Source organism: Lissotriton helveticus, chromosome 2_1 (assembly GCF_964261635.1).
Source record: "Lissotriton helveticus chromosome 2_1, aLisHel1.1, whole genome shotgun sequence".
Lineage (NCBI taxonomy): Eukaryota > Metazoa > Chordata > Amphibia > Caudata > Salamandridae > Lissotriton > Lissotriton helveticus.
The window spans coordinates 1875583640-1875610626 of NC_136059.1; the positions used below are offsets into that span (position 1 = coordinate 1875583640).

The following is a 26987-nucleotide window of genomic DNA, read 5'->3' on the forward strand; positions in this document are numbered from 1 at the left end:
AGTATATACCACTGATCCTCTATTACTCCCAAGTATCTAACCGCCTCACTTAGCAAAGGCGCTTCTAATACTGGTAGGTTCTGTCTGGCATGTCAGATAATCCGGATAGCGGGTACATCAATGATTTTTGTTTGTTAACACTTAGGCGCGTTTGTTTCCCAAAGTTGTCTAGGACCTCCAAAAGTAATGGCCGGTTTCAGTTGGTTACACTAATGAATCGTATCACCCAATTAGCTATGGAGGCCCTGAGTTAGCACTCCAATGATAATGCTATTGGTGCAAGTAGGAGGGAACAGTCACCAATGACGTGCATCTATCTAGTTCCCATTCCACTGAAATGATCCCATTTGTCTTCACTTTTACTGATTTGTGTACAGTAATTTAATCATAGTGAGAAAGGCAAGGACAACATTAATAGCTGTTACTACTCCAAGCAATAATGCTAGGATAGTGTCAAAAGCTTTTTCTGTGTTTCATGACACAATAACCAATTGTTCTGTACGGTTCTTCGTTTCACCCAATACATGTCTATGGGGCTGATTTACTATTTGGCGGTTGTATTGTACTCCGTTAGGGTAACAAAGTAAATTACTCCATCGCCCTGATGGAGTACCCGCCTGCAAAACCCGACAGACATTTCTACCATTCACAGGAACCGTCATCAAGGCGCTTCCTATGAATGTATTGGAACTTTGCCGTAGAACTACATCAAACATGACAGAAACGTATGGTAACATTTCAAAACCTTTTTTTATTTAAAAAAAGAAAAATCCCAAAGTAGGTTTTGTTTTTTTAAATAAAAAATACAGGTCATCTCCCATTAAGAGGGGGACATTTTTAGTTTTTTACTGCCCCTTGCAGCCAGGTTTTTCTGCCAGTAACAGGCAGTAACAAATGGCTATATGTCCACCCTTCTAAATTGGAAAGGAGGACATATAGCCATTTCTCTGATGGCCCTTACTCTGTTGGAGAAATTTGGCCATGGCGGAGATGGAGTAGTCTCCGCTGTTGCCAAACTACTGTCCGCCCATACATTTGGCATTATATTGGCAGTAAAGGTACTCAGTAGCTTTGCAACGGAATATGCTTACCGCCAATATATAAATCAAGCCCTTAGTCACCCAATGTTACGCGCTGTCCGTCTACCACATTGGTCCTTTGTCCCCAGACTGTCTACTATATTTCTTAACTTTTGACTTAAGATTTTTGCCAACAGCTTATTGTCTGTGTTCAACAGTGAAAGCGGTGGTAAGCCCTGCAGCCTAATGGGTCCTTCCCTGGTTTAGGTACGATTATGAGCAATGCCTCCCTAATGGAACGCGGTAATGTACCCTTCTCTATATCTTACTGGTATACCTGTAGTAATCAGTGTGCCAATTGACAGTTGTATGTCTGATAAAATTCTGCTGGAAGCGAATCTGGACCCGGAGTTTTGTTGTTGTTTAGCTCCTTAATAGCTTCTTTTATTTCTTCCAATGTAATTGGTCTCTCAGGTTGTTCTTTCTGTTTGTGAGTTCATTTGAATAGGCCCTAAACAGATAATATTGGGTATGTCGTAGTGCCATTTATTGTATGCGGTTTCCTATATAGGTATTTATAGTATGTATAAAAGACTTTCCCCCAGATTCATCAAGAACACATTTTGCTATTCCTTAATAGCGAAAAATACCGATTCGCTATTAAGGAATAGCAAAATGCTATGCATCAAGAAATCACTACAAAAATAGCGATTTCTAATAATTCCTTAATTGCGAGTCGCAAATTGCGAGTCGCAATTAAGGAATATCTCCCTATTCATTCCTATGGGCTTAGAGGCCCATAGGAATGAATGGTAAGACAATCTCAATTTGCTAATCGCAATTAGCGATTCGCAAATTGAGATTGCGATTTCAAGGGTGCAGGGGTGTCCAAAGGACACCCTGTTGCACCCCTGAAATTGATGTGTGCACATATGTTGCGCACACACATACCCTTAGGGCATGTGTGTGCGCAACATGAAACTTTGAAAAATGCACTTTAGTGCATTGTTCAAAGTTTTTGCAAATTACCACGAAGATGTACTTCATGGTAATTTGCATGCCCTAATAGCGAATTCGCTATTTTTTTCACTTTCATGCATTGAATTTAAGGAATCTCAATTTGAGATTCCTTAAATGTAAAGAATCGCAATTTAGCGAATTCTTAATTAGCGATTTTTGCATTTGGGATGATGCATCCCAAATGCAAAAATACCGCTCGCAAACGGCCAGATTCTCAGAATCTGGCCCTTTGCGAGCGGATTTTTGTTTGATGAATCTGGCTGGTTGTTTATTCAATCCAGATTTTTATGAGGGTACCAGGTGTGTTTCTAATGGTTAATATGCATGTTGGTGTATGCTCCTTTTTCAAAAGCCAGGCCACTAATGTTCCAGTTTTGTTACCTTCATTACGCAATAGGGCGAAATAATCAGTTTTGGAGTCACTCTTTCTTTTTTTTAATGACTTTATTTAATGCTTTTATCTTAAACAGTCAGAAAAGCAGTACAATATCAATTCACTGTGTTACTACAGTTCAGAAGTACACACACTATAGTACACACACTGTGGACAGAATTATTCGACTTAATCCTAATTACCACCCACCGCATTGTCTTCTGTGTCCTGATCTTTAGTTGTATACAGTTTACCTTTTCACATTATAACAGCAAATTTAATTTCTTTAGATACTCACAGATAAGTTAGCCGTACCCTCTTCTACAACAGTTACACCTGTTGCCCCGGGGTCAACTGCATCGTCTTCTTCCACCGCCTTCTTAATCATATACAATAAACATCTGTTATTCAGCGCCAAGAGACCTATGGGTGAACGTGCGTTTTACAAATACACATGTTATGTTATGGTATATAGTCCCTATATGGCCCCCAAATTTCCTTTGGCCTGCTTCTCTCTGGGATGAGGGCATTATAATTATTGGTGTGGGTGGAGCTACGTGCTAAGTCAGAGAGCCAGTCTGTGACCCTCAGTAGCGGGCCTCGCAACCATCTCATTGCGATTCTCCGCTTTGCCAACAGTAGGCAGATAGCCGCCAACCTATGCTTCGCTTTTGATATGCCCTTATCATACCACAGTAGTGCTATTAGCGGCGACTCGGGGATAGAGATTGAAAGCATCTGCGTTAACACATTGTATACCTCTTTCCAGAAATCCTGTATTCCTGGACATTCCCAAGCCAGGTGTATGAATCCTGCATGTGCCGCCTTGCACCTTTGGCACCTATCATTATCAAGTAAGCCATATTTATGTAGTCTAGCTGGTGTGTAATATACCCTCTGTAGTTACTTATAATGTGTCAGTTTGTGTCTCCCGTTTTGTGATAAAGTCTTAGTATTGGCATATCACCTTGCCCATTGGGCTTCAGTAAGTTCCATATTTAAATCTATGTGCCATTCCATCTTTTGATAAGCGGGCAGCATATGTAATTTTATTCAGAGCATATAGCACTGTGACTCCTCGCTGCGGTGAAGCTACCTGCATTAAGTATGTGAGTATTTTCCATTCTGCCAGTTCCGTCCTCCAATCCCCCAGCGAATCATGCATTGCTCGCCATAGTCTATGATAATTATAGGCATCTTAGGAGTTGGCTTGCGGAGCATGAGCGAGTACTTATTCTTACTTCTTCATCGACCACTCGTGAAATAGATCCCCAGTTTGTTCTATTTTTAAGTTATGAAGCAATTGTTGCACCACCCTTTCCTCTCTCAAGGGCAACCATCCACACAATTATATAGGCCATTTAGGTGTGTACATAAGCTCTCTATTCTCTGGGACCTAGCAACATGTTGGAGTTGAGTCCTTGTGCATGCAGTCAGGTCTATTATGTTTGGGGTACCCCTGGCACCCTCCATTAATATTTTCGGCAACGGGTTAGGTGCGACAGCATTGCTTTCTATGTGTAGGTTCCGGGGTCCGTGTATCCAATAGTGAGCCTGTAATACCAGGGCTGCCCTATAATACTTTTCGAGATCAGGAGCGTTTATTCCCCTTTCCGCATATGGCTTAATAAGTGTGTCCCATTTGACTCTCTGGTTTTTCCCAGATCAGGCCAATCGTATTATTTGAGTTCTAATGCCTTGAAAAAAGGTTTTTGATAATATGATGGGAATATTAGCAAATAAAAACAAAAAGCGAGGAAGTACGATCCTTTTCATTATAGCTATGCGACCCAGCAGAGATAGTGTAACACAAAGTGGGAAACAAAATATATCCTTGGAGGCTTGGGCACGATAACTGATAAGAGGTAACTGTGCCTACAAGGTATTTTGTTCAGTGTCATTATTTCAATTATTCAGATCAATTACTTTGCTATTAAGCTCCAACTGGTAGCTAATATTTGTGTCAATCAAAATTTCAAATCAGTAATTTTTTACAAGAATAATCTATTATAATCAATTTCAAACACAGGTGTAAATTCTCAAAGGATAAACAAATTTAATTTGTACAGACTGAAAAGGGGTACAGAAATTTCTTCTAACAGAACACCATGACTTTAATTTGTTTCATACAAAAAATGAATATCTTCAAATCATAAGTGTCTTAGATGGGCTTCAGGTGGAGTTTTATTCGGTATATGCGGATACCCTAGTACCGGTCCTGGAAAAGATATACAGGACCGCGTCCGAGGAGGGACTTTTACCTACGTCGACGATGCAGGCTCTGGTCACGTCAATACCTAAGCCTGGTAGGGATGCGGAGGATATGGGAAACTACAGGCCTTTGTCTATGCTCTCCACAGAGTATAAGATTCTCAGCAAAATAATAGCCTAATGTATACAGTCTCACCTTCCTACCCTGGTGCATCGAGAGCAATGCGGGTTTCTACAGGGAAGGAGTACGTCTTTTCTACACGCGGCGGCTGCATGCAGTCATGACAACTACGCCACAAGATTACCCCCGGGCGAGCTGCATAGCTCTGGACCTAAAACAGACGTTCGACTCCCTGTCATGGACATTTATGTTTGCTGCCCTGGAACGGTTCGGCTTCCCGGACCCCTTACTACAGTGGATCAGACTATTATACACAAATCCCTCAGCCAGGGCGCGAACGGGTAGACATGTGTCGGATAGTTACCCGGTGTATAGGGGCACCAGACAAGGCTGCCCCCTTTCCCCGCTCCTATTTGTACTTGCCCTGGAGTCCCTGGCCATAGCTCTTCGATCTCATGGAAGTCAGATGGGCATCCCGGTCAGAGGCGTACATAATTTAACGTCTATATATGCGGATGATATTTTATTATATCTCAAAGACCTAGAGGCAGATCACAAGGTACTTTATGAAATTTTTAGCCGATTCGAAGAGTTATCCGGCTTGGCTATCAACCCTGTAAAATCAAACGGCTTCTATTTTAGGGACGCGCAACACCCTGCCTCCATAAGCTTTGGAAGGTACCGCATACCAGTGGCCCAGACCACGTTTAAGTACCTAGGAATACAGGTATACAGAACAACGGAGGATACATTAGATGGTAACCTTAAGCGAGCTATAGCACGCCTCAGGAACAGTGTGGGATTCTGGACGTCCTTGCCCCTGTCTGTTATGGAAAGAGTCGCAATCTCTAAGATGGTCATGCTCCCCCGTTTATTATATTATTCCGTAAATCTGCCCGTGATAGTCCCCCAACACATATTTAATACGCTCAACACCATCTTGATTAACCTTATATGGGGCGCCGGTCGACGACGTATTAGTCTCCGGAAACTGCAATTGGGGACCAGATTGGGAGGCTTGGGTGTCCTTGACTTTCGGGGGTACTACTACGCCAGTCAACTCCAGTGGCTTTCCTATTGGGTGGCTGGTAGGAATCTCTACGAGATTGACTTCACACCGGAGCGACTGGCGCGAGGAGAGTTACACTCTCTGCTGTTGCCAAAAGCCAGGAACCCCCCGGACAGTCACCCGCTCCTTCACACGGCCTTGATATGCTGGAGAAGAGCACTGGCATACACCTCATCGACCAAGCCATATGCGGCGAACATTTCCTTACTGGGTATTCCACCAACGCAAGGCAGGACCACAGGGCAGGTACTACGCCCCTGGGTAGAGAATGGAATAGAGGAGGTGGGCGCATTCTTTGGGGACGGGAACCTGCTGGACCATGAGTCCTTTCAACAGATCACAGGCGCCCCCCCGATTGTATTTATTGCATGCTGCAATATCTCATGACATCCGGAACACTTGGGCGCCACAGCGACTCCAGCCCACACAACACGAGTTGGACCACATATTATACTATATGGGGGCAGGAGGACACTTGGTACGATGGTTATATACTGGGATCAGGGAACACGCAGCCATTCCACTCACCATGCTTAGAGATACTTGGGCTCAGGCTACAGACGCAGTACTGACAGATAAGGCCTGGCAGATTACCATTGAGCATCCCGGGCGAGTGTCACGAAATGTTAAATTCAGATTCATACAAGTAATGGTGCTGCATAGGGCGTATCTAACCCCAAAAAGACAACATAAGATGTTCCCGGACTCCTCACACACATGCCCACGTTGCGGGGAAGATGAGGCCGGTTTCCTCCACATGCTCTGGGCCTGTGCACGCCTGCGGGGATACTGGACAGAGATATGTCAGGTATTAGGGAACGTTACCCAGATGCCGGTACCTATGGAAGCTCTATACTGCTTATTGGGGTCTCATAAAAGACCCAAACAGCTGAAGGCCAAGTTGAAATTCTTAGACCTGGCCCTCTTATTGGCGGTCAGGGCATTGACAATGAGATGGAAATCCCCCAGGACACCCCAAAAGTCCGTGTGGCAGACAGACCTTGTGAAGTGGGGCCGAGCGGAGGGGTCAGCTCTTAGAAGAGAAGAAGAGAAAGGTCAGCGGAAGAATCCCATAGCACAGGACTGGGAGGTAATGTTGATGGAGTTGGAGGGGATAGACCGTATACCGTCACAAGGAGATAGGGTGTGAAGCCTACATGGTGAATCGAGCTGGAGGTACAAGTTATTATGACACCCGGGGCAGCGTACAGGACACGGGTATACCTATGTTATGACCTACATGGTTACATTATGAATCAGGAGGCACTATACTACAGTTCTTTCACTATGACGAGGAGACAAGGGAGGGATTGGGTGGGACTGTTGGGGAGGGGAGGGAGGGGAAAGGGCTGTTTTTTCCTTGATATGTGTGGTGGAGCTGAAGGACTAATGCAGGCTCTACTCATAGTAGAGCTAGAAGGACGTGCCAATACTACAAACAAACACGAGAATGTTGGACTTTACCCGTATTAATATGTACACTATTAGACAGCCTCACAGGTTGCGAGGAGGAATGTTAGCACTATGATGACAGTTAAGGTGTTTTGTTTTTTTAAGCTCTTGGTTGGGGAGAAAAGACGAAAATGGGACTGATGGAAGGTACATGTATTAATACGTGAAAGTGCTACCTTGTTGTAATCGTCTTGAATAAAGAGTTTTTTAAAAAAAATCTTCAAATCATAAGTGTATGCAAGGATATCTATTGGCATAAATGTCCGTTAGACCATCTTCAGGAGCAAGAGTAAAGAATGATAATGATCCCTTAAGTCTGGTCATGCAAAAATTGATGAACCAGGCTAGTCACGACTTTTTATTAAAAGGGAATTTTCCAGGTCTTAAAACACTGGAAAGGGCTCTGAGAGATTCTTCAACAATTTCAGAGTCGAATGTATGCAATCACAAGGGATTTGCTAGTTGTGGCTGCTCACTTCCGTCAAGCACTGCTTACAAGCTAGGGCTCCTCACGCGCACCCTATCAAGCTGACTGACGCTGCTTTTTCTGAAGCTACACGCGGAGCGCTGTCCCGCTTTTCTAATCTTCTACCGAAACTCTCAGTGCATTGTCACAGTTAATCCACAAAGGGATTCTACAACGCTACGGCTGTGGCGTAAAATTAATTGAGCCCCTCTGGCCTACCTACATACCCCATTGGATTGACAGCCTGTCCTCACATTGAGTCCCCGGACGGGTCCTCGTGTGAGTAAACCTTTTTCCTTTATTCTTCACATGTGGCACATCTTTTTCACAAGGCTGCACAATCATAAATTCAGATGTCCCTTCATCAATAGTCCTGGAGAGACCCCACATTGTTTTGAGGGTGCAAAACGGTCAATAAACAGAAGAAGCAAACCATTTTCCCAGCACATATCATTGTATATAGCTGCTGTTCACATGGAATTATTTTGATAATGGTCGACTCGTACAAACTGTGGAAACTTTGTATATAATATTCACATTGTCACTTAAGTTTAGGTTCCCTTTGTCACTTGGGACACTATGCACAAATGTTGTTTTTATGTACGTTTACTCCTAACTTGTTTAAAAAAATCCATAAAATATACTACACTGGAATCGGTGTGTTAGTGGTCCCTTCGCGCTCTGCCATACTAACCCTCTATATTGCGATTGTGCTTATGTATCATAACTAGGGCTCCCGGATTAATGGTATTTTATTCTCCCGGATTAATGGTATTTATTTTTTTGCCATTTCCGTCTGTATTTATCCATATTTATTTTTTGGGCATTTTTTCTGTATTTATCCACATTTATTTTTGTCACAAGCAAAAGACGACGCTACAGCTATTATTTTCCACATTTATTTAAATTGTGAATGCACACATGAGCTCGGTTGTTATTGGTCAACGCTATGCTATACATTCATCTGAAAACGTTGCCATTTGCAGCATGTCCCAAATATGCTTAAAAGTGCTATCACAAGCCATTTGTCTCAGAGCCTTGCAGTTTCTGCCATCGGCAGGGTGTCACATCCTCTTCCCCTACTGAACACCTTACTGCCACACTGAGAGGCTAGTAGTAATGGCATGTAATGACGTGACTGAATGCTAATTTAGGCCTACATTTCAAACGTTTAATTTTTTAGTCAAAATCAGACGAGGATTTTAATTACTCAATATGATTGTTAATTATGTTAATTCACCCCACTTTCGCTTTCACTGAACCTAATTTGTTAAGCCATTTAAGTGGTACATGCTTATCTTTGTGGCACTATAAAAGTTTTCAAATGTCTGCAAACTGACAGGACCTAAGTGTAGTGGCACTACAAAGCCGGGGCGCAATGCAGACCCCTGCATTCACTGTGGTGCAAGAAGGCGCCCACCCTTCCTGGGGCCCCCAGTCAACCAGAAGGATACAATTATTTGTGACGTAAAAGTGTCTCAGGGCCCCTCAACATATTCTGTGGGGAAGGGGCATTATTTTGTATCATGTCAGGGCTACCAATTGATACACATTGAATCATGCAAAAATGATGTTATTATTTACATATTCACAAAAAATAAAGTGACAAAAATGATGGCAGACTTCTGCACATGAAAGTTTGATTCCCCTCCCGCACACACCCCTACTTATGAGTGCGCAGGAACCATGGCTGCCCCCAAATCATTGTGAATGGGGCACGTTCTTTCCAGCAGGCATATTAACCCTCTGTGCTATAATGAGTCAGAACCTGCACTAGACGAAGCTTCGGTCTCTCTCCGGGAAGAACATAAATCACCGGAATGGTCATTTTTATTGATGCCTGAAAATTGCTGGGATAATGCAGGCGGGATTAGGTGCTTTTAAAACGATGCACATGACGCCCCCACCCTAAGTCAGCGCCCGGTGCGGTGGCACCGAGTGCACCGCCCTAGAGCCGGCCCTGACCTTTCTTTTGGATTGCATTGGATGTACCCAACATTGTTAATACTTACATGTTATCATGTACAGGGGGAAGCACCCAAATTGAATCAAACACAATTTCAACTGACTACCAAATTGCAGACTATTTTGGATCTACAGCCAGGGGGGCTGAAGGGCGGTGATACCGGGGCCCCTACATCGGGTGCTGACTTCAGGGTGCGTCCTGTTTGCAAGTTCATTTTAGTTTTAAAAGCACTCGCTGGCCAGTGCTTTGTCTCCAGGACTTTCCGAGGTTGGCCTGGAGAGTTTTCTTCCTGGTTGGTATACTTGGAGCAATAGGCAGAGTGAAGAGGCAGGGGCTGAGGGGTGAACAATAAAGCCTCATTAACATGTAAATGGTCTTTCAAAGACCTGTGAAGTACTCGGGTGCGGCTGTGTGTGCGCAGGGAAGCTGTCTCAGCCGGGCTAACACCTCTTAACCCTCTAAGGAGGGGGAGACATCAGATGGTTGGGGGTGTGATTCTATTGAAGTGAATGACTAAATATACTAGTATTTTCCTGTTTTTACATATAAATACAGACCAAGGAAAACTTGTTTCCCGTCTGTATTTATATGTAAAAATCTGTTTAAACGGAAAACCGGGAGCCCTAATCATAACCTCATAGTATATCATTCCAGAGGAACCACTGTTTTTCCTATTTAACTGCTAGAGAAGCAGGAAAAGAAAGAGGAGGTATCCCGGCAGCCTTGTGCCTTTCAGGACATCCAGAGTGGCCGATTGGTTCACCCTGTCATTGACCTTTCCCTGGGATTCATGGGAAAGATAGTTTTTGTTTTAAAGTTGAATACTGCTGGTTGGAAAATAAAGAGATAGTAGATCATAATCCTCGCCTCCGGTCCTGCCATAGAATTCCCAATGATTGGCTCAGGAAAGAACTACTAAAAGGTACGAATCTATATGAATCCAGGTTATGTTAATGAAAGGATTAAAGGGGCTATGATAGACCACGAAGGGAAGTGCACCTGCAACCTAGGCACAAAATGCGACATTTTTCACATCCTACTAGACTGTCTAAAAGTCCTTGAGGCACGAAAATTGTGTTTAAAATATGTTAAAAATCGTGCACAGGCAACAGACTTGTATACTGAAATGCACTCTATAGATGTAGCATGTGCAATAGGAATGTTTATGCTTAAAGTTAAAAAAGTTCTTAAAAATGTATAGAACTGGAGTTTTTGTATCGGTATAGTCTGTGATGGAATGAATACTAGTTTTTTTTATTATTGGAATGGGATTTTATACAACTTCTATACAGATATTTTAAGACGGCTTCTAATGGAACTGGAATTTTATACAGTTTTTATACAGATTATATTTTGAGAGGGTTTTTAATGGAAGATTGATATATTTGCATATGTTTCGGGACCAATGGTCTAAATAAACAATCTTTTTGACAGACTGACCTAGGATTCATCTATTTTATTTTTCCATAATTTTGGATGATTACCGGCTCCTTTGTGATCTTAGTGGATACATACTCGCCAAACACGCTGCTCTTTACTTTGTAGTAAGATCTTGGGTCTTAATTGCCCACCTGGTTTGTCTTCTAAGGTTTTTTTTCTCTATCTTGACACATAGGTCACCAAGCACTATGACCCATGTACTTCCATTACTGGAGTTCATGTACTGTATAAACTCACTCACTGTCAGGGTTCGAGTGGCCCTGTCACTTTTCTTGTCTGTATTTCCTTGCCTATATTATTACTTTTTATTCTATCCACATTGGTGGATGATTTGTCAATTTCGTTCTACAGTCTGTTTGTTTTATAATTTTGCACAATTTGGCACACTTAATGCTTATGTGTATATGTATTCATATTGTAACGATGTCTAATCAATAGTAATATATATGTGGTGTGAAGTCTCTAGACTTAGTGACGTTTCCAAATGTTTTAAATATCTTTTGGCTTTAATGTGAAGAGTGGATTTTTTAATACAGTTCTGAAGTTGGGGTTGCTTGATTGTACATAAGTAATCACATTCCACATTTTATATTGTCGAGTTTTTAGAACATCAATTTATAAAAGTCTTTTACATTTTTGCAGCCCTAAGGAAGCCCTTGAATGGGTGAAACGCATTGGCTTCAGGTGTATATCTTTTAAGAAGAGCACAAAGAAAAAGAAAAAAAGACCTACTCGTCTTATCGTGCTTTATGGTCTTTGCTCTGGTAATGTTTTTGTTGAACTCCAAACGCAAGTTTTTGCATTGTTTCCTCTTGTTTCATGTTTACCAGATGGTCTTCAAGCTGACATTCTGAGTAGATCGTTTCTGTCATCGAAAAATATTTTCTTATCCCCAGAGACCTATCAGGAAATAGGCAGGAAGTTTGGAACTCCATACCTGGACATATTTGCTTTGAAATACAATGTTCATCAGAACAAATTCTACTCAAGACTCCACGGAGAGGGAGCAATGGGACTGGATGCCTTTCTGACAATATGGCCTAAGAAACTGCTATATGCATTCCATCTGTTTCCACTGATCCCAAAGCCACTCTCTAAAATTCAGGAGGAAAGCAGAGGTGATAATAAATCACCCACGGAGCTGGTGGTTTCCATTACTGAAAGCTCTTGAAACGCTTCCTCCTTGAGTTCTTCCTCTTTGTTCTTCTCCTCTCACTCTCCTCGCTAACCATCTCTGTTGCCATGGAAACTGAGAGGTTACCTTTGTTGAAGACAGGTTTTTCTATTCATATAGTGAAGATCATTCAGAATTAGAAGAACACCAACAACTTTGAAGGCTTATTCAAAAAAAGTGGGTGTCTTTTATTAAGTGGTGCTCCAGTCACAATCAGCTTCTGATTTGTGTCCTTCTGTTTTACAATTTCTTTTGGATTGATTTCATCTCAATCCTTCTATTTCTAACCTTAAGTTTCAATTGTTTGCAATTAAGAATTTTAGAGAATTTTCTGAACCAACAAAGGATGTAGAAAGTTTAATTTCTAGACTTCTATGGTGTTTCTGTTTTTAGTTGTGTTTCCTATAGTGATTGCTCCTACCTGGTATCTCCCTCTAGGTTTGAAGGCTTTCCACTGTCATCCCTTTAAAACTTTGGATTTTGTTGAGTTTGTGTTCTTTTCTAGTAGGTATCACCTCAGCAAGAACAGTGGAAAAACATTCAGCTTGATTAGGTTGTCCTGAGTTTTTAGGAGTTTATGAGGATGCTGTTATTCTTAAACCTGGACATTCTTTTAGCACTAAAATAAATTCTTCTTTTCTTTCATATTACTCATGTGGTGATTCTTCTATTCTTTCTATCCTACGCCTCTAAATGAGCAACGTCTAAGCACAGTGGGTGTTGTGTTAAAAAAGCTCTCTCAATGTATCTCAACAGGTCATGTGAGTACAGAAAATGAGAAAATATGTTCGTGGTCTTTGGACAGTCAGGAAATGTATAAAAACGACTAAAATGACACTGAACAGGTGGATTATGTTTACTACCCAGCTAGCGTATGAAAGTCAGAATGTAAGATTCCATTGAACTGTTCAAGGCCATTTCCACATGAGGGGTGGCAGCATCCTAGAAGGAATTTCTGTTCAAGAAATGTGTTGAGCTGCAACCTAGTCATCTGCCTATACATTTGTAAGGCATTGCTGACTTCAGAAAATTGCTGGTTCAGAAACACGTTTTGGACTGGATGTTCTTAAATATGCTATGGTTTGAAACAATAATTTGATATTTTATAGTTTATTTCAAGGGGTGATTGGTCACCTAAATGTATGTCTTGATTGTGTCAAAATCCCCGTGATTTGGTACACCTCAAAATATAGTGCTTGGCACACAGGATGTAGAAATAACGCTAAGGTTACTTACTGGTATGTTCATTACTCTAAGTCAAGCTTGCCCTCGCCACAGTCATTATATCCCAGCCACCTTCCCCTTCTTTGGGCCTTCGAGTATGCTTGTAAAGTACAGGAGGATGCTAGGAATTCGAGCAGTTGGGCACCCAGTTGGGTGTGGGGCATACATTTTCAGCATTCCTGGTTTGTTTCCTTTCTCAGAGGTGGAATTCATCTCAAAATGTAACGACTTAGGTGAAGGCAAGTTCGACGAAAGTAATGGTTAAAGAAGCGTCCCCTTTAACAGCCATTACACGAATCATACGTGAGCAAGGGAGAAACTGATATATATTCTGAATTTAAATAAAAGCTTCCCTGGAAAAGCTGCAGGCTGCAAAAACACATTTGAAAACTAGATTGCACTATATGTATGATAACACATCCGTGGTTTTTTGTCTGGAGCAATACATCATAAATTAAATCTCGCATTATGGGAAACACCATACTGACCCAAGCACGAAATTCCTTTCAAAGACCCGCGCCGCGTAAAGTATGAAAACCTCCAAACTTTCAACTGCGTCATTACGGGGTCACGTGGTTTCCGTGACCCACTTACAAGAATATAAAAGACTGCGGACATTTTGGAATGGTAATGCTGTTCGTTATACAGTATAGGCGGTTACAAACGTCATTCGTTAGGTATTCTGTGGGCAAACCTTCTTAAGGAGTCTGAAAATGCATTTACAACATACACAAATGCAGGGAAATAGTGTGCCGAAAGCTAAAACAAATGGTGGCCAACTTCGAAGATATTAAATCCGTTGTTAGTATGCTGTATTAATTAAAATAACTTCATTTTCATGATGCAACTAGTTATTGTTTTATACTTCACACACCATTTTATTTCCACACGTCCTCGTAGGGCGCGAAACTGCCAGTGGAGTATTTCACTATTAACCAAGATGCAGCGTTTTTGTGTTTTCCTGTGATTGTTTTGGTGGGGCCGTTGTCTCCCAGCGACGTGGCCAGGGCGGTGCTTCATTCACCCTCCCCAAGGTCTGTGACTGGCTGGAAGCTGGACGACTCGGCAGTGCTGAAGCCTGAAGCCAGTGAACGGCAATGGTTGGGTCGCTGTCACATCCCTCTAGTTTGAAACATCTGTGGGGAAGCTCAGACTCCAGCGGCAGTTCGGGACCCCTGGACAACAGCTGGTGTCTGAAGTTGGCCGTAGCAGCCGGGGGCGGAGACCAGCGGCCCGGAATGGCCCTGGGCCAGTGACTGCGGCGGTTGAGCCGAGGCAGGGTTCTCTGCCTCTCGCGCCTGTGTGTTGTGTCTCGCGCCGCGGCGGCTCGTGGCCATGGCGTCACCCTCCGTGATGGTTCCTGTGCCTGACACCGCCTGGGCTGAGTCGTCGCTAGAGCAGAGCCTGACGGCCAGCACCGCCTCAGCCGTGCTGCCCCCAGCCCGCTCCCGCATCTTCAAGATCATCGTCATCGGAGACTCCAACGTGGGGAAAACCTGCCTGACCTACCGCTTCTGCGGGGGTCGCTTCCCCCAGCGCACCGAGGCCACCATCGGCGTGGACTTCCGGGAGCGCACAGAAGACATCGACGGCGAGAGAATCAAGGTGAGTTCGCTGAAGAACATGGCTCGAGCTGGTAGTGTGGTGGGTAAGTAAGCTGAAGTACCAACGGCTTCCAATCTAGTCAACCACTTTCAAATAGAGGGATGGTGGGAGTAGCAGCAGCTGCTGCACATCGGCATCAGCCCGCATTGTCCCTTGTCCGTTTTCACAGGTTTCGATTCGATTTTTTCAGATTCAGGTACCTATTGCTGGACTGGTGCGTCAACGGTCACCACTGCAGTAACGCAAGTGACCCTCCTTTTAGGTACAGAAAATCTGAAATATAAACTAATGTCAATGCCATTTTAGGGTTTAGTACTTTTATTTATGCTTAGGTACTAATACAAATCGAGAGGTCGGACATCACGTATTTGTATGAAAAGTATGCGAGGAGAAGAAGTGAAGGAGTTTCATATAGGAACTGAGGATGTGTGGATAATAAGGCTAGACCTCTCTTTGTCAGTGTGAGTCATGTTAATACTTAATGGAGTCTCTGTGCCAAGCCCTCTTCAAGATTTGGCTTTGTCCGCTAATTTTTTCCAATACTGGGAAAGGTTGGAAATGTATTCCTGACAAGGGCACAATTGCAACTTTTTCCAGGGTGGGTTAAAAAGGTGTTGTAGGGAAAGCGAATTTGCAAATACTCGGGAGACTTTTACAGTAGCAAATATACACATCCATAATTGCACATGCTACAAATAAGTTCAAACTTTTTCTAGGAGTACGTTTCCAGGCCTACTTTGAAAATGTTTGTGAATTCAGGAAAGTCGTAAATCTGCACTAATGCAAGGACAGATCTACCATGAGTGTAAATGTGTGACTTTCTTTAAGAATTGGGCCTATAATTAGGTCTGCAGTTGTATGTAATTTTAATTAAAAAAACTTTAGTTTCTATCAAATTATATATAACTTCCTGTATGGTTAAACTTCACTATGATGGCATTCTGCTCTTTTTACAATGGGTACATCGGTATGCAAAGTAGTTTCCTTCAGTGCCGGATACTATTGTGGCACCATGTGCTTTTTGATAATGGCCCTGTAATTCCCAAAGCAATACTGTTTTACAATCATTATGTTAAAACCAAAAACAAAACCTGCATTGACAAATCCAAAAAGCTGGCAACCAATGCAAGACTATTGACTTTGCCAGTGCTTGTTTATTCATGTTTCCCATAATCTTGCAGAAACTGGCTTTCCATTATTACTTTTTTTTGTTGCAAATACTATCATGTATCAAACTGGTTGTACTAAATGACGCTTCAAATTAAAGGGTACCTAAAATTGCACAGTAGTTTTAACAATTTTTTTTTTAAATTTCTCGTAAAATTTTTGTGTACATTTTTATTCTGAAAGCAAATATCAATCTTGTCTTCAAGTTTGTGTAATGATTTGCATCTTTTCCGAGAGCATTCTGGTAGCAATATCAGTAGACATATAATGTTAAACGTTGCAAACATGTGAAACTGCCCTGCTCCCGCCCATCTATTTAAAAGGGAAAAAAAGACCTAGGCTAAAAGCAAAAATATATTTTTCTTGTGAAAAAGCACTCATTGCAGTAATATACCCTACCTCTATGCCGTTACCTGCTGTTATGTTCAGTGTTGTTAGCCAGTGGCTGAAGTGAGTAGACCCACTGCCCTGTGGTGTAGTGGGCAGAAGAAAAATGCAAATGCGGCAATAGCAGACCAATGGATGAACAGGACTGGCTGCAGGCCCCTATAGTAAAGTATGTTATAGAGATAATTTTAGTAATATCAAAAGGTCTTGGCTACCGTTGGCTGTAAATATAGGAGTCAACTTGGTAGTTATTTCTAGACTAAAGATCGGAAGGTTCTCTTAATCTGCTGTGACTTCTAAATTGGAATGTTAGTTATACCTTGCAGAGTTGTTTTCTTCTCATACATTTATAGCTTGAAAAATGAATGCTGCAGGTGCTTTTTACGTTTTTTTAATGGCTAGGGTTTTCTATGTTGTTTGTACCCCTTGATTTGTGTTACTTAAATATGTGATGTAGCTAGACTAAGCAAGTACAGTCTAGGAAGAGAGGATAAGAGGTGGCAAATTTTGAAAACTACCTAACATTGGTGAGTTTGTGGTTCAAGCCTGCCCTGATGAGATTTGAGCTCAAGTCTTTTAGATCGAGTAAATGAACAGTGCTTGCAGACGTTTCCATTTTTGTGACCCAATTTCTGAATGACTCCACCTTTTCCTAGAAACCTTTGGAGCCTTGTCTTATTTGAAACAGGTCCTAGCAGCTATCACCGTTTCTTAGTCAGTCAGTGATAACTTTATTTCGGTCGACGGACCATAAAAGTGCAGATAAAATACATACAAAGCACAGATCGTTAAAACAATAAATAAGGGGCAAGTCAATATTAGAGATAAAAATGAATTAAACTCGACAGTTATCAAAATGACCAGCAATATAAAATTCATAATTGTTCACATATATTATAAGAAACTTTTCCTTCTACGCCACATGCCAAATAAGAAACGGGATACTGCGAAAACAATAGGGGGGATGGGTATCGTAGGTTAAAACCCGACAGGCCTGGATAAAATGTCGAAACCCAAGGTTCCTGCATAGCGGGACCAGCCAACATTTCCTTATAGGTGCATACGCAGGGCAGAAAAACATGACATGGGAAACATCTTTGCATTTATAGTTGCATGCCGGACAGGCTACTTTGTCCGATTTTGCCCATTTACAGGTAAATGCCCTGAGTGGTAGACTGATGCAAAACAACAGTTGATGGACAGAATGCAGAACAATGTCATACATTCACCCCAGTACAGAGATCTGGGCCTAAATCCATCGTTTTTTTGCACTCAACGCCGCCCCAGTTCAGACATGGCCATATGCAAATCAGCCTTGACCCTGTGCCTCATGGGAACAGGCCAGCTCGAACTGCCAAGCCATGTCTTTCCTGGACCGGAATCAAGCATCCTAGGACCGGTTTCTGGCTATCCGCTGTCTTCAGCCAGGATAGCTTGACTACAGTGGTGTGGAGAGCATGGGACTCACGTCTGAGCATACCCATCCCACTCGGGGTGACAAATGCAAAACCAACAGTTGATGTACAGAATGCAGAACAATGTCATACATTTACCCCAGTACAGAGCAAATTTCCTTTGGTTTTGCTTTGTTCGCCATAAGTTGGCAGGGTATGCTCAGAGTCCCTTGCTCACTTTGCCACTGGATTCAAGCAAGCCCGACTGAAGACGGCTGCAATGCCAGAAACCGGTCCTGGGAAGCTTGTTTCCGGTCCAGGGAAGGCATGGCTTGGCAGTTCGGGCTGGACTGTTCCCATGAGGCACAGGGTCAGACTGATTTGTATAGGACCATGTCTGAACTGGGCTGGCAGAGTGGGCTAAAGAATGGTGATCGATTAAACCCAGATCAGTTGACTGGGGGTGAGTGCTTGTATTGTCAACGCTCCGTCCATCATTTCCTTTGGTTTTGCTTTGTTCGCCATAAGTTGGCAGGGTATGCTCAGACGTGAGTCCCTTGCTCACTTTGCCACTGGATTCAAGCAAGCCCGGCTGAAGACGGCTGCAATGCCAGAAACCGGTCCTGGGAAGCTTGTTTCCGGTCCAGGGAAGACATGGCTTGGCAGTTCGGGCTGGACTGTTCCCATGAGGCACATGGTCAGACTGATTTGTATATGGCCATGTCTGAACTGGGGTGGCAGAGTGGGCTAAAGAATGGTGATGGATTAAACCCAGATCAGTTGACTGGGGGTGAGTGCTTGTTTTGTCAATGCTCCGTCCATCATTTCCTTTGGTTTTGCTGAGTGGTAGACTGCCATGCCTTAGCTGGATGTTTAACTTCCTCGCAAGAGGTGGTTGTATTGCATCTAGGAATTCCTCAAATCGAGATTCCATTTTTACTAAGAGGAACTCTACAGACAGCCTGCCCATGGTTGCTGGTCTTTGTACGGCTAGTTGGTTCTGCCGCCTCATCAAGTTTTGAAGTTCTGATTTGGTTATCCCCGGGCAGCACAACTCGGGAGTCTCCCAGAGCTGTGGCAAGCCTATCCGAGTACTAACAGCCCTAATATGGAGCAACCATGGGATGTTTTTACTTTTTAGGAGAGTCCAAACCCCCAGGAATTCCGCTCTATAGGAAGCCAGTTCTGGGACTGACCACAGCCTCTTCCAATAGAGCATAGGTCGTGCAGCTACAAGCTCTTCTATTGACTCCAAGCCCAAATCAAATCGCAGAGGAATAAGTGGTGTACTTAGTGGTAAACCTATCAGATTCCTCATGAAGTTTGACTCCACCCTCAGAAGATTAGATATATTTTTATGGCCCCAAAGTTCAGCACCATACGTTGTGGCCATTCTGGCTTGCAGTCGATATATATTTCAAGAGCTGGAGCTGCCGGTTTGAGGTCGGATGTTCGGTGGACTTTGCTAATACCCCCAATTACACGAGATAGCTTAAGGGCTGATTTGGAAATTTGGGAGCCCCAATCAAAGTTCTCCGTCAGGGTAATACCAAGATAGACAAATGTCTTGACCCTTTCCAAGGGAATACCATGAAGAATAGGGTTTGGGCGGGTCCGCTTCCGGGGATTGAAAATCATAAACTTGGTCTTGTCCAGTTTTATTTCCAATCCCCGGGAAGCACAGAAGGTTGCAAAGCCGTCCACAACGCGCTGAATGCCCGATGATGATTTGGATAACAGCAAAGTGTCATCCGCAAACATCAGAGGGGCACTCTCCCAGTCGCTAACCTAGGTGCGTCACTGTCTATTACACCAGCTAAATGGTCAACCAGACCATTGATGTAAAGGCAGAATAGCGTTGGGGCCAGGACGCACCCCTGGTGTACGCCCTTCAAAACAGGAAAACGCCCTGACAGATCTCCATGCCTCCCGCACCTAACTTGGGCATAATTTCCAGTGTGTAGTCTAATTAAAATAGCCAATAGGTAGGGCGGGAGACCCAGGTCTGCCAAAACTTTCCACAGCTTTTCCCTGGGGACAAGGTCGAAAGCGGCCCGCAGGTCGACAAAGACAAGGTAGAGGCTGCCACCCTCCACGCTTGCCGTTTTCCAAAATAAAACCTGCAGCAGAAAAATTTGGTCCAGAGTAGAAATGCCTCACTTAAATCCAGCCTGGAGTGTAGTCAATATTTCTATCCACCCAATGATCCTATCCAAAATGATTCTGCCCATTAGTTTTTGTGTTGTCTATGAGACTGATGGACCTATAATTGGATGGGGTTAACGGACAACCTTTCTTATAAATGGGGACGATCTCAGCTCCAAGCCAAGTGCCTGGCGGATCAGTCCCCAATAAGGTCTCGTTGAATAGGACAACCAAATATGGTGCCCATATTTTAGGTTGGGAACAAAATAGATCCCCAGGCAGTTTGTCTAGGCCGGGGGCCTTTTTAAGAAGTAGCCTTGCTATTGCTGACTCGACCTCCTTCAGGGTGATAACCTCGTGCCATTGAGGGTGGAACTCACCCCCAACCTCCAGGAACTCCCGCCGCCTCCGGTCGCCCAAGATCCCCGCCAATCGATACTCATGGTGGGAATCGGGGGCTGACGGCAGAGGAGGCACCACATTAGCCCCCGGAGCCAAGTTTACCCGGCCCACCAGTCCATACTCCTGGGCGGGTTCGTGACTTGGAGGGGGTATGGTCTCTAGCACGGCACCAGCGTATAATGCGCTAAAATGTGCTTTCCACACCGAGGGGGCTATGTTCGGGGCAAATACCGGGCCACCCCCACTCACACCCGAGCTAACAATGGCCCAAAATGACTTAGAATCCTTCCTTTTTAGTGCGGATCTTAGCTCCTCCCACGTCTTCTCCTCCCAGTCCTTCTTTCCCCTAGTGATTGCCTTTTTATGGAGCAGTCGGAATTTCTTAATACCGGCTCTGTCTTTTGTTTTAATTGCAGACAGCAGATCTTTTTTTGCCTTCCTGCAGGAGGCATCGTACCAGGGATGTGCCCTGACCCGCAGCGGGTTTTTCCCTCCCACAGGGCAGAACACCTCTACTAGCTCGGCAACCAGCTGCTTGTGAATTTCCACGGCTCTACCATGGGAGCCAGTATCCCCCATGGCAGAAATCAGCGGTATTGCTCTATCATATATTTCGGCAAGTTTTGTGGGTAGTCGTGAAGATGTGCCCATTTTACCCTTCGTCTATTGTTTGCTATCATGAGAGGGAGGATTGCACAAGTTGATTCAGGCGCCGGGTTTGTCAGCCCAAAACTCCCAGGTTTCAATGTTAAAACAAGGGCATTATGGTCACTATCTTGTCTTGGGTGAACCCTGAATTCCAGCAGCCTGTCTCAATGTCTAACCTCCATCATAATATAATCAATGATGGAGGCTTGGTCTACTCTGTTGAATGTAACTGATCCCGGTCTATCGGGCTCCAACCTCCCATTACACGCCCGCAGAGACGTTGTAAGGGAGAATGATTTTATTTGAAGAACCAGTGGGGTCCATACCCTGACAAAAGGGATCTGTGGGTCGGGAACATGCCAGAAGAGATCTTCATCGTCCTGCTCACCCTGACCCGAACTCGCAAGGAGCTCAAACTGACAGTTAAAGTCTCCTCCAAGCACTAAAACAATCGATGGGTCAAGAGTCTGCATAAAATTTGTTAATGCATCGATTGTGTCAGATTCCTGCCCACTCTTAACTGGCCTTGAGTAAATGTTTAATATAGCCACCTATGGCATGTTTTTGGGGGTTAGGAGTACACACTGGATATCTAGGGAATTAGTTGGTAATTGGGCAGCTTGGGCACCCAAATGTGTGCCCACCCATATTGAGAGCCTACCCGATGGTCTCCCCCCTACCCCCAGTTGTTGCCAGAATTTCAAAGGTAGCATAACCAGGCCTTACAGTCTCCTCCAATGCCCATGTTTCCTGCATCAAGCAAATATCATGCATTGCCATAAAGGATCTCCACTCAGGCAAGGGCAGTTTATTTTTTAACCCGGCCACATTCCAAGATAACATTTTTATACTTCCATCCACTATCCCAGGGCTGGGTGATGGTTTATCCTTGCCTGTATCAGGGCCAGTACCAATAATTATAGTTCTAGGCTCAGATGTCCTTGCCCTTAGTTTACCACTAAGCAGAGGCTCGTTAGAGGCACAAGGCCCCCACATGTTGTGTATTTTCCCCCAATTCCATCCTACCCTCATTGATCCAGTGTTGATCTGCTATTAAGTTTTCAGGGCCAATGTTGACATCATTATTCTCAAGAATGACTGCTCGGGTACCTGAACTAATCTCAATTGATGGTGTAGGATTCAGCCCCACAGGGCGTCAATCCACTTGCTCCAGCGGGCTGAACCTATTTCTTTGAAGAAATAGTGAGAGTAAAGGAGTGTGGAGATGCGAGCCCACCCAGGATGATATCCCCTGTTGAGTTCTATATGAAGGTTTGTTTTGGGCCCCTTGATACTGAAGACTTCTACTCTGGCCGGTTTTCATTTGAGGAGTAAGATAGAAATATGACAAATGGAGGGGAAGAATTTGGGTATTCGACCAAGTTAGGAACCCATTGCAGATGTGTTCTACAGCGAATGTATGCCTAAAATTGATTACCACCCAATTTCCTGCAATGGTTTTAGGTCCAGACCCAATCCAATCTACTCTTCTGACGCACAATATTTCACCTGTGGCATTAGGGGGAGAAGGCCTGTTAGTGTTAAGCCATTGTATGCATTTATTTTTAATGTCACTGTGGTCCTCGCTTTTCCCCTGGCCTAAGGGAGGAACCCCAGCTAGCACCACTACAAATGGTAAGGACTCAGGAGGGAGATCAATGGAGGGCAGCTCTATTAAAGGGCTCCTTGCTAAGATGTTTCTACTAACTAGGGATTGTTGGTCCAGATGACTTGCCCCCACTTCAGTCCCTCCCCTCGGGACCGCGCAGGTTCCGCTAATTACTTTCCCATCCTTAGGCAAAGGCTTGGCTGTACCGGGCGCTAAATTACCAATTGCCTGAGAGGTTACGGCAGGGATATTATTACTATTAGACGGGCCCCTAGCATCCGAGATTAACTTAGTAGTGTCAGGAATCTGCCCGGTAGCAGGCTTCCCAGCGGCACCGTTATTAGCTCGGATGGTTTTAGAGCAGGGGGTAGGCTTGGTGATGCTGGGAATCACTTTATTAGGATGTTTTCGCAATGGGCTGATGGGCTGTGCTTTCCCTACACCTGTTATTGATTGTAGAAACTAATCTATCCATCCTAGAGGCCAGAGATTTAATGTGTGTGCCAATAATCTGTTCAATATGAGCCTGGAAGTCAGCGAGTAGGTGGGTAACCCAGACAGGTGTTCCTACAGGGGAAAAAGAACCAGGATCATCCAATATAGAATCATAAATAGGCATGGTCCTTTTGTTTAGTTTTTTTTTTTTGGGGGGGTTTAAGTTTCTTGCTTCTAGGGCGGGGTTTGAGAACTTCTTTCCCTACAGTATGAGGGGGGGAATTTGCAACCGGCGAACTATCAATATCACCAATAGCAGCCTGTGCACAGGGCAACTCGGCAAAGGAAGACGTGAGGAAAAAACTACAGTCGGGAGGATTAGCTGTGGCTACAGAAAAATCCCCTGGTTGCTGTAGCTGTAACTGAGGACTAGCAGGGGTAGGTGATAATCGCCTCTCTGTATTTTCTATGGCTGATGCCACTACCCCGATCGTTTTCTGAAGCATCTTGTCGATGGCTGTTAGGCTTGGTAGGGGTTGTGTCGTGGCAGCCTGGTGCCTAGTCATAGGACGGGAAGCACAGGGCTTAGCTTTTTTACCCGTATCAGACATTATTGTAGATCTAAAAGGGCAAATCACACTTTGCACGAAATTCCCACCCCACACTAGATGAGATTTTTTATGAAAACAGTCATGTGATTGGTTATGTATACTTCGCCAAACAATTGTCCAATTAAAAGTACCTTGTACAATACTTCAGAGTCCAGGCAGAAAGTGCATATGTTAGGGGGGTGGCCCAGCCCAGCCTCTTGTGGCCTCTGACGGCCACATACGGTTCCGCCCTTGTCCCGGGCTTCTCCCGGCATCGCCCGCATTCCGCGATGCGTGGGAGAAAGTTAACTAAATTGTGCGGGGGGAGGAGTCTAACAAGCCTCAGGTGCTCCAGGAGATGTGGCAGGTCCAGGGGCTGATGGGACTCGTAGTCCTTCAGTCCGTCGTGAATAGCCCGGGAGGCGGAGGACAAGATGTCGTCGTCCCTCGTTCACAGGCCCCAGCAGGAATCGCCTCCCAGTTGGCAAATTGGCCCCACAGGTGAGAATGTCAGCAAAGTTTGCGCTTGTCCCCCACCTTTAACCTCATTGGAAACATACTGTTGCTCCTGGTCTTCATCTAGCTATGGTAGCAGTTAAGGCAAAATCAGGAAGTGGACTCGAGCGTGACTGTCATAGGAGAATATTAGTCATGGGAAAACCATAATACAGTGTGACAGATTCAGGGTTGACTGGCTGACTAAAGTGGTTTATTTCTCCTTGTTTGTCCTGTGATGACCCCGTTACAAAAATATGCTTTTGAAATAGTCATTTGTTTAATTTCCTCAAACCAAATCTAGTTTTGTCTTCATAATTGGGATGCCAAACTGTAACATTCTCCTTTCTAACAACGTAGGTGAAAAGCGCTTGGCTATCAAGCTATTTGAGTCTGATTGTGTAGGTTGATGACCAGCGGAAAAAGCAATTGTACTAAATTTAGCCAGCAGGTACTGTGAATGTGGATGCTATCTTAACCCCTTCAGCGCTGATGACAAAGCCAGCTCGTCATGGGCGGTACCTGCGCTACGCGCATGACGAGCTGGCTTTGTCACAAACCGCGCGATTTTCAAATTTCCGCGCACAGCGGGAAAACCCGCTAGCGCGGTAGAGGTTAAGTACAGATCCACTTGGGTGCCCTATTGTGTTTTTACACCTGCTCAGTGCAGCTTCATGTAAGCCATCCTAAGGCCTATCTTAAACAGTGTATGTGCTAAATAAAGTGAGTGGTCTGTGACGTCACGTGTCGTAGTAAATAAAAGTCTTGAAGTAGAATTGGTCGAGACACAGTTTAATGAAGCATCCACCCTCTTGAGAGCAACAGTTAAACTGACATGCAACAGCCTCCGGAATGTGAAATCATAACAATGCACTTAAAAGAAAACAAACACAGTTGGAACAGAAACAGTGAGCATGCAAGTAATGGAATGAAGAATATTACCTATATTCTAATACCACACGTTTTAGCCCCACTTCACTGCAATAGTAATCACTTTTCTAGGCTGCCCAGGACAAGTTGTCAGGAGCTACTAGGGACAGGTGCACCAAGGGTTGTTTTTTGGCTTCATCGTTCTTTCTCTGATCTGGACTGATGTGAAGGCTTTTCTTGAGGTCATGTCATGGTGCTTTGCTGCACCCTGTGAGGGAACAAACTGTTGTTTATAACTGATGCTACAGAGTTGCCATGGCAATTGCTCTATTGAGATAACCCGTTTGTCTTTTCCAGGGTACCGAAGTCAAGCAGTCAGACTTGTTGTCGGAAGCGGTAGGAATTAGAAATTCAGATATAGTATGACAAAAGCAATTAGTCTCCAATAAATGTGTTATGCCCTGCATAGTATTCTTATATCTTGCAGTTTACCAGTCCACCTGCTGCTCAGCCACTGTGTGTGTGTGGAGTAGAATGTTGGGAATGCTGTGATGCGTGGAATGTTGGGTGTCGGACTGAGTGAGGTATGACAGTTACAGATGGGCTGAGCAGCAGGCAAGCTGCTCCTGGTGGGGCTGCTGTGGCATAGGACCAAGGGCTATCTTACTGGGCTAAGCTACATCTACTTCACCTGTTTAACTGGTCTATCAAGCTTATGTACATACGTACCATCCCGCTGTACAACTATAATAAAGGTCCATAAGAACTTACATGGCTACCAGCGTCTACTTTCTACCACAGGGTACAACAAAATTCAAAACCCATCTAGTGCTGTAACGTCTAAGAAGACTAGGATTTTTATGTACAGATAAGAAAAAAAATAAAAAGAGCAGTTAAAATATGAAACACTTTGAAAGCCTCAGATTATTATCCTCTGGTTTCAAGATATTGCACTAAATGTTTTTTGCGCATGCAAATTAGATGCTACCTTTCTCTAACATTTGGCCACTTTCCCATGCTATCCTCTGGAGCTGTGCTCTGGTTGACAATGGGCCCTTTGGTTTTACACCAATGTTTACTAAACAGTTAATTAAAAAGAATTGCCACACAAAAATCACACTGTGGAGCTCTTGAGTTCAGCAGTGGACAGCTGGTTGGACTGAACCTTGGCTGCTTCATTTCTGGCTTAAGCAACAGTTAAACTCCTGTTAAAATGCCAGGAGCTAAAAGACCCACCATCCAAAAATAAATTATCTCACCCAGTTAAAATTAAAGTAAATGTTTTAAGGTGTTGAGAGTCTCTGTGTCCAGTTCAACTGTGACCAGGGATTCTATAATATGGAGGGACACGGTTCAGGTTTCCAGAGACTGTATAAGACTGCAACTGGTTTCTAGGTTTCCCAATGAGCACACAGTTAGTAGTGGATTACCACACACTTTAAGATCCCATTATTTGACGCCGGGATTGTGAATGTTCAGTACCTCGGGTTCTCTGCCTGCAGCAGCAGATATGGACACCTTAATGGTCTGGGGTAGGATGGGGATGGTGCAGCCTTCCAAGTGGTGATGAATGAACATTTTTTAACTTCTCCTTGATCTACTTGATGCTAGTCTTTGATCTTTATCTTCTTTCCAGGCCAGTTGGGCAGGATGGATCTCTTGGTTCCTTGGCATTTTCCATCTCTGAGCTATCCTCTGACACAAT

General features: G+C 43.9%; 2 protein-coding genes across 3 annotated transcripts in view; one reads left to right on the top strand and one right to left on the bottom strand.

The window, feature by feature from the left end:
• Positions 1 to 26987, bottom strand: part of LOC144818914 (malate synthase-like) — a 388110-nt gene that overhangs the window by 222886 nt on the left and 138237 nt on the right. Inside the window, exon 1 of one of the 2 annotated variants that reach the window (XM_078676790.1) lies at positions 14024 to 14071. The exons of the other annotated variant lie outside the window; for it this stretch is intronic. The gene's annotated coding sequence lies outside the window, so the exon portion shown is untranslated. Of the gene's footprint in view, positions 1 to 14023; positions 14072 to 26987 lie in introns of those variants that run through there. 2 annotated transcript variants of the gene reach the window in all.
• Positions 14556 to 26987, top strand: part of RAB33B (RAB33B, member RAS oncogene family) — a 34716-nt gene continuing 22284 nt past the window's right edge. The window contains exon 1 of the mRNA XM_078676792.1: positions 14556 to 15140. Within this exon, the coding sequence (XP_078532918.1) occupies positions 14871 to 15140 (270 nt within the window). The 5' untranslated portion in view covers positions 14556 to 14870. The remainder of the gene's footprint in view (positions 15141 to 26987) is intronic.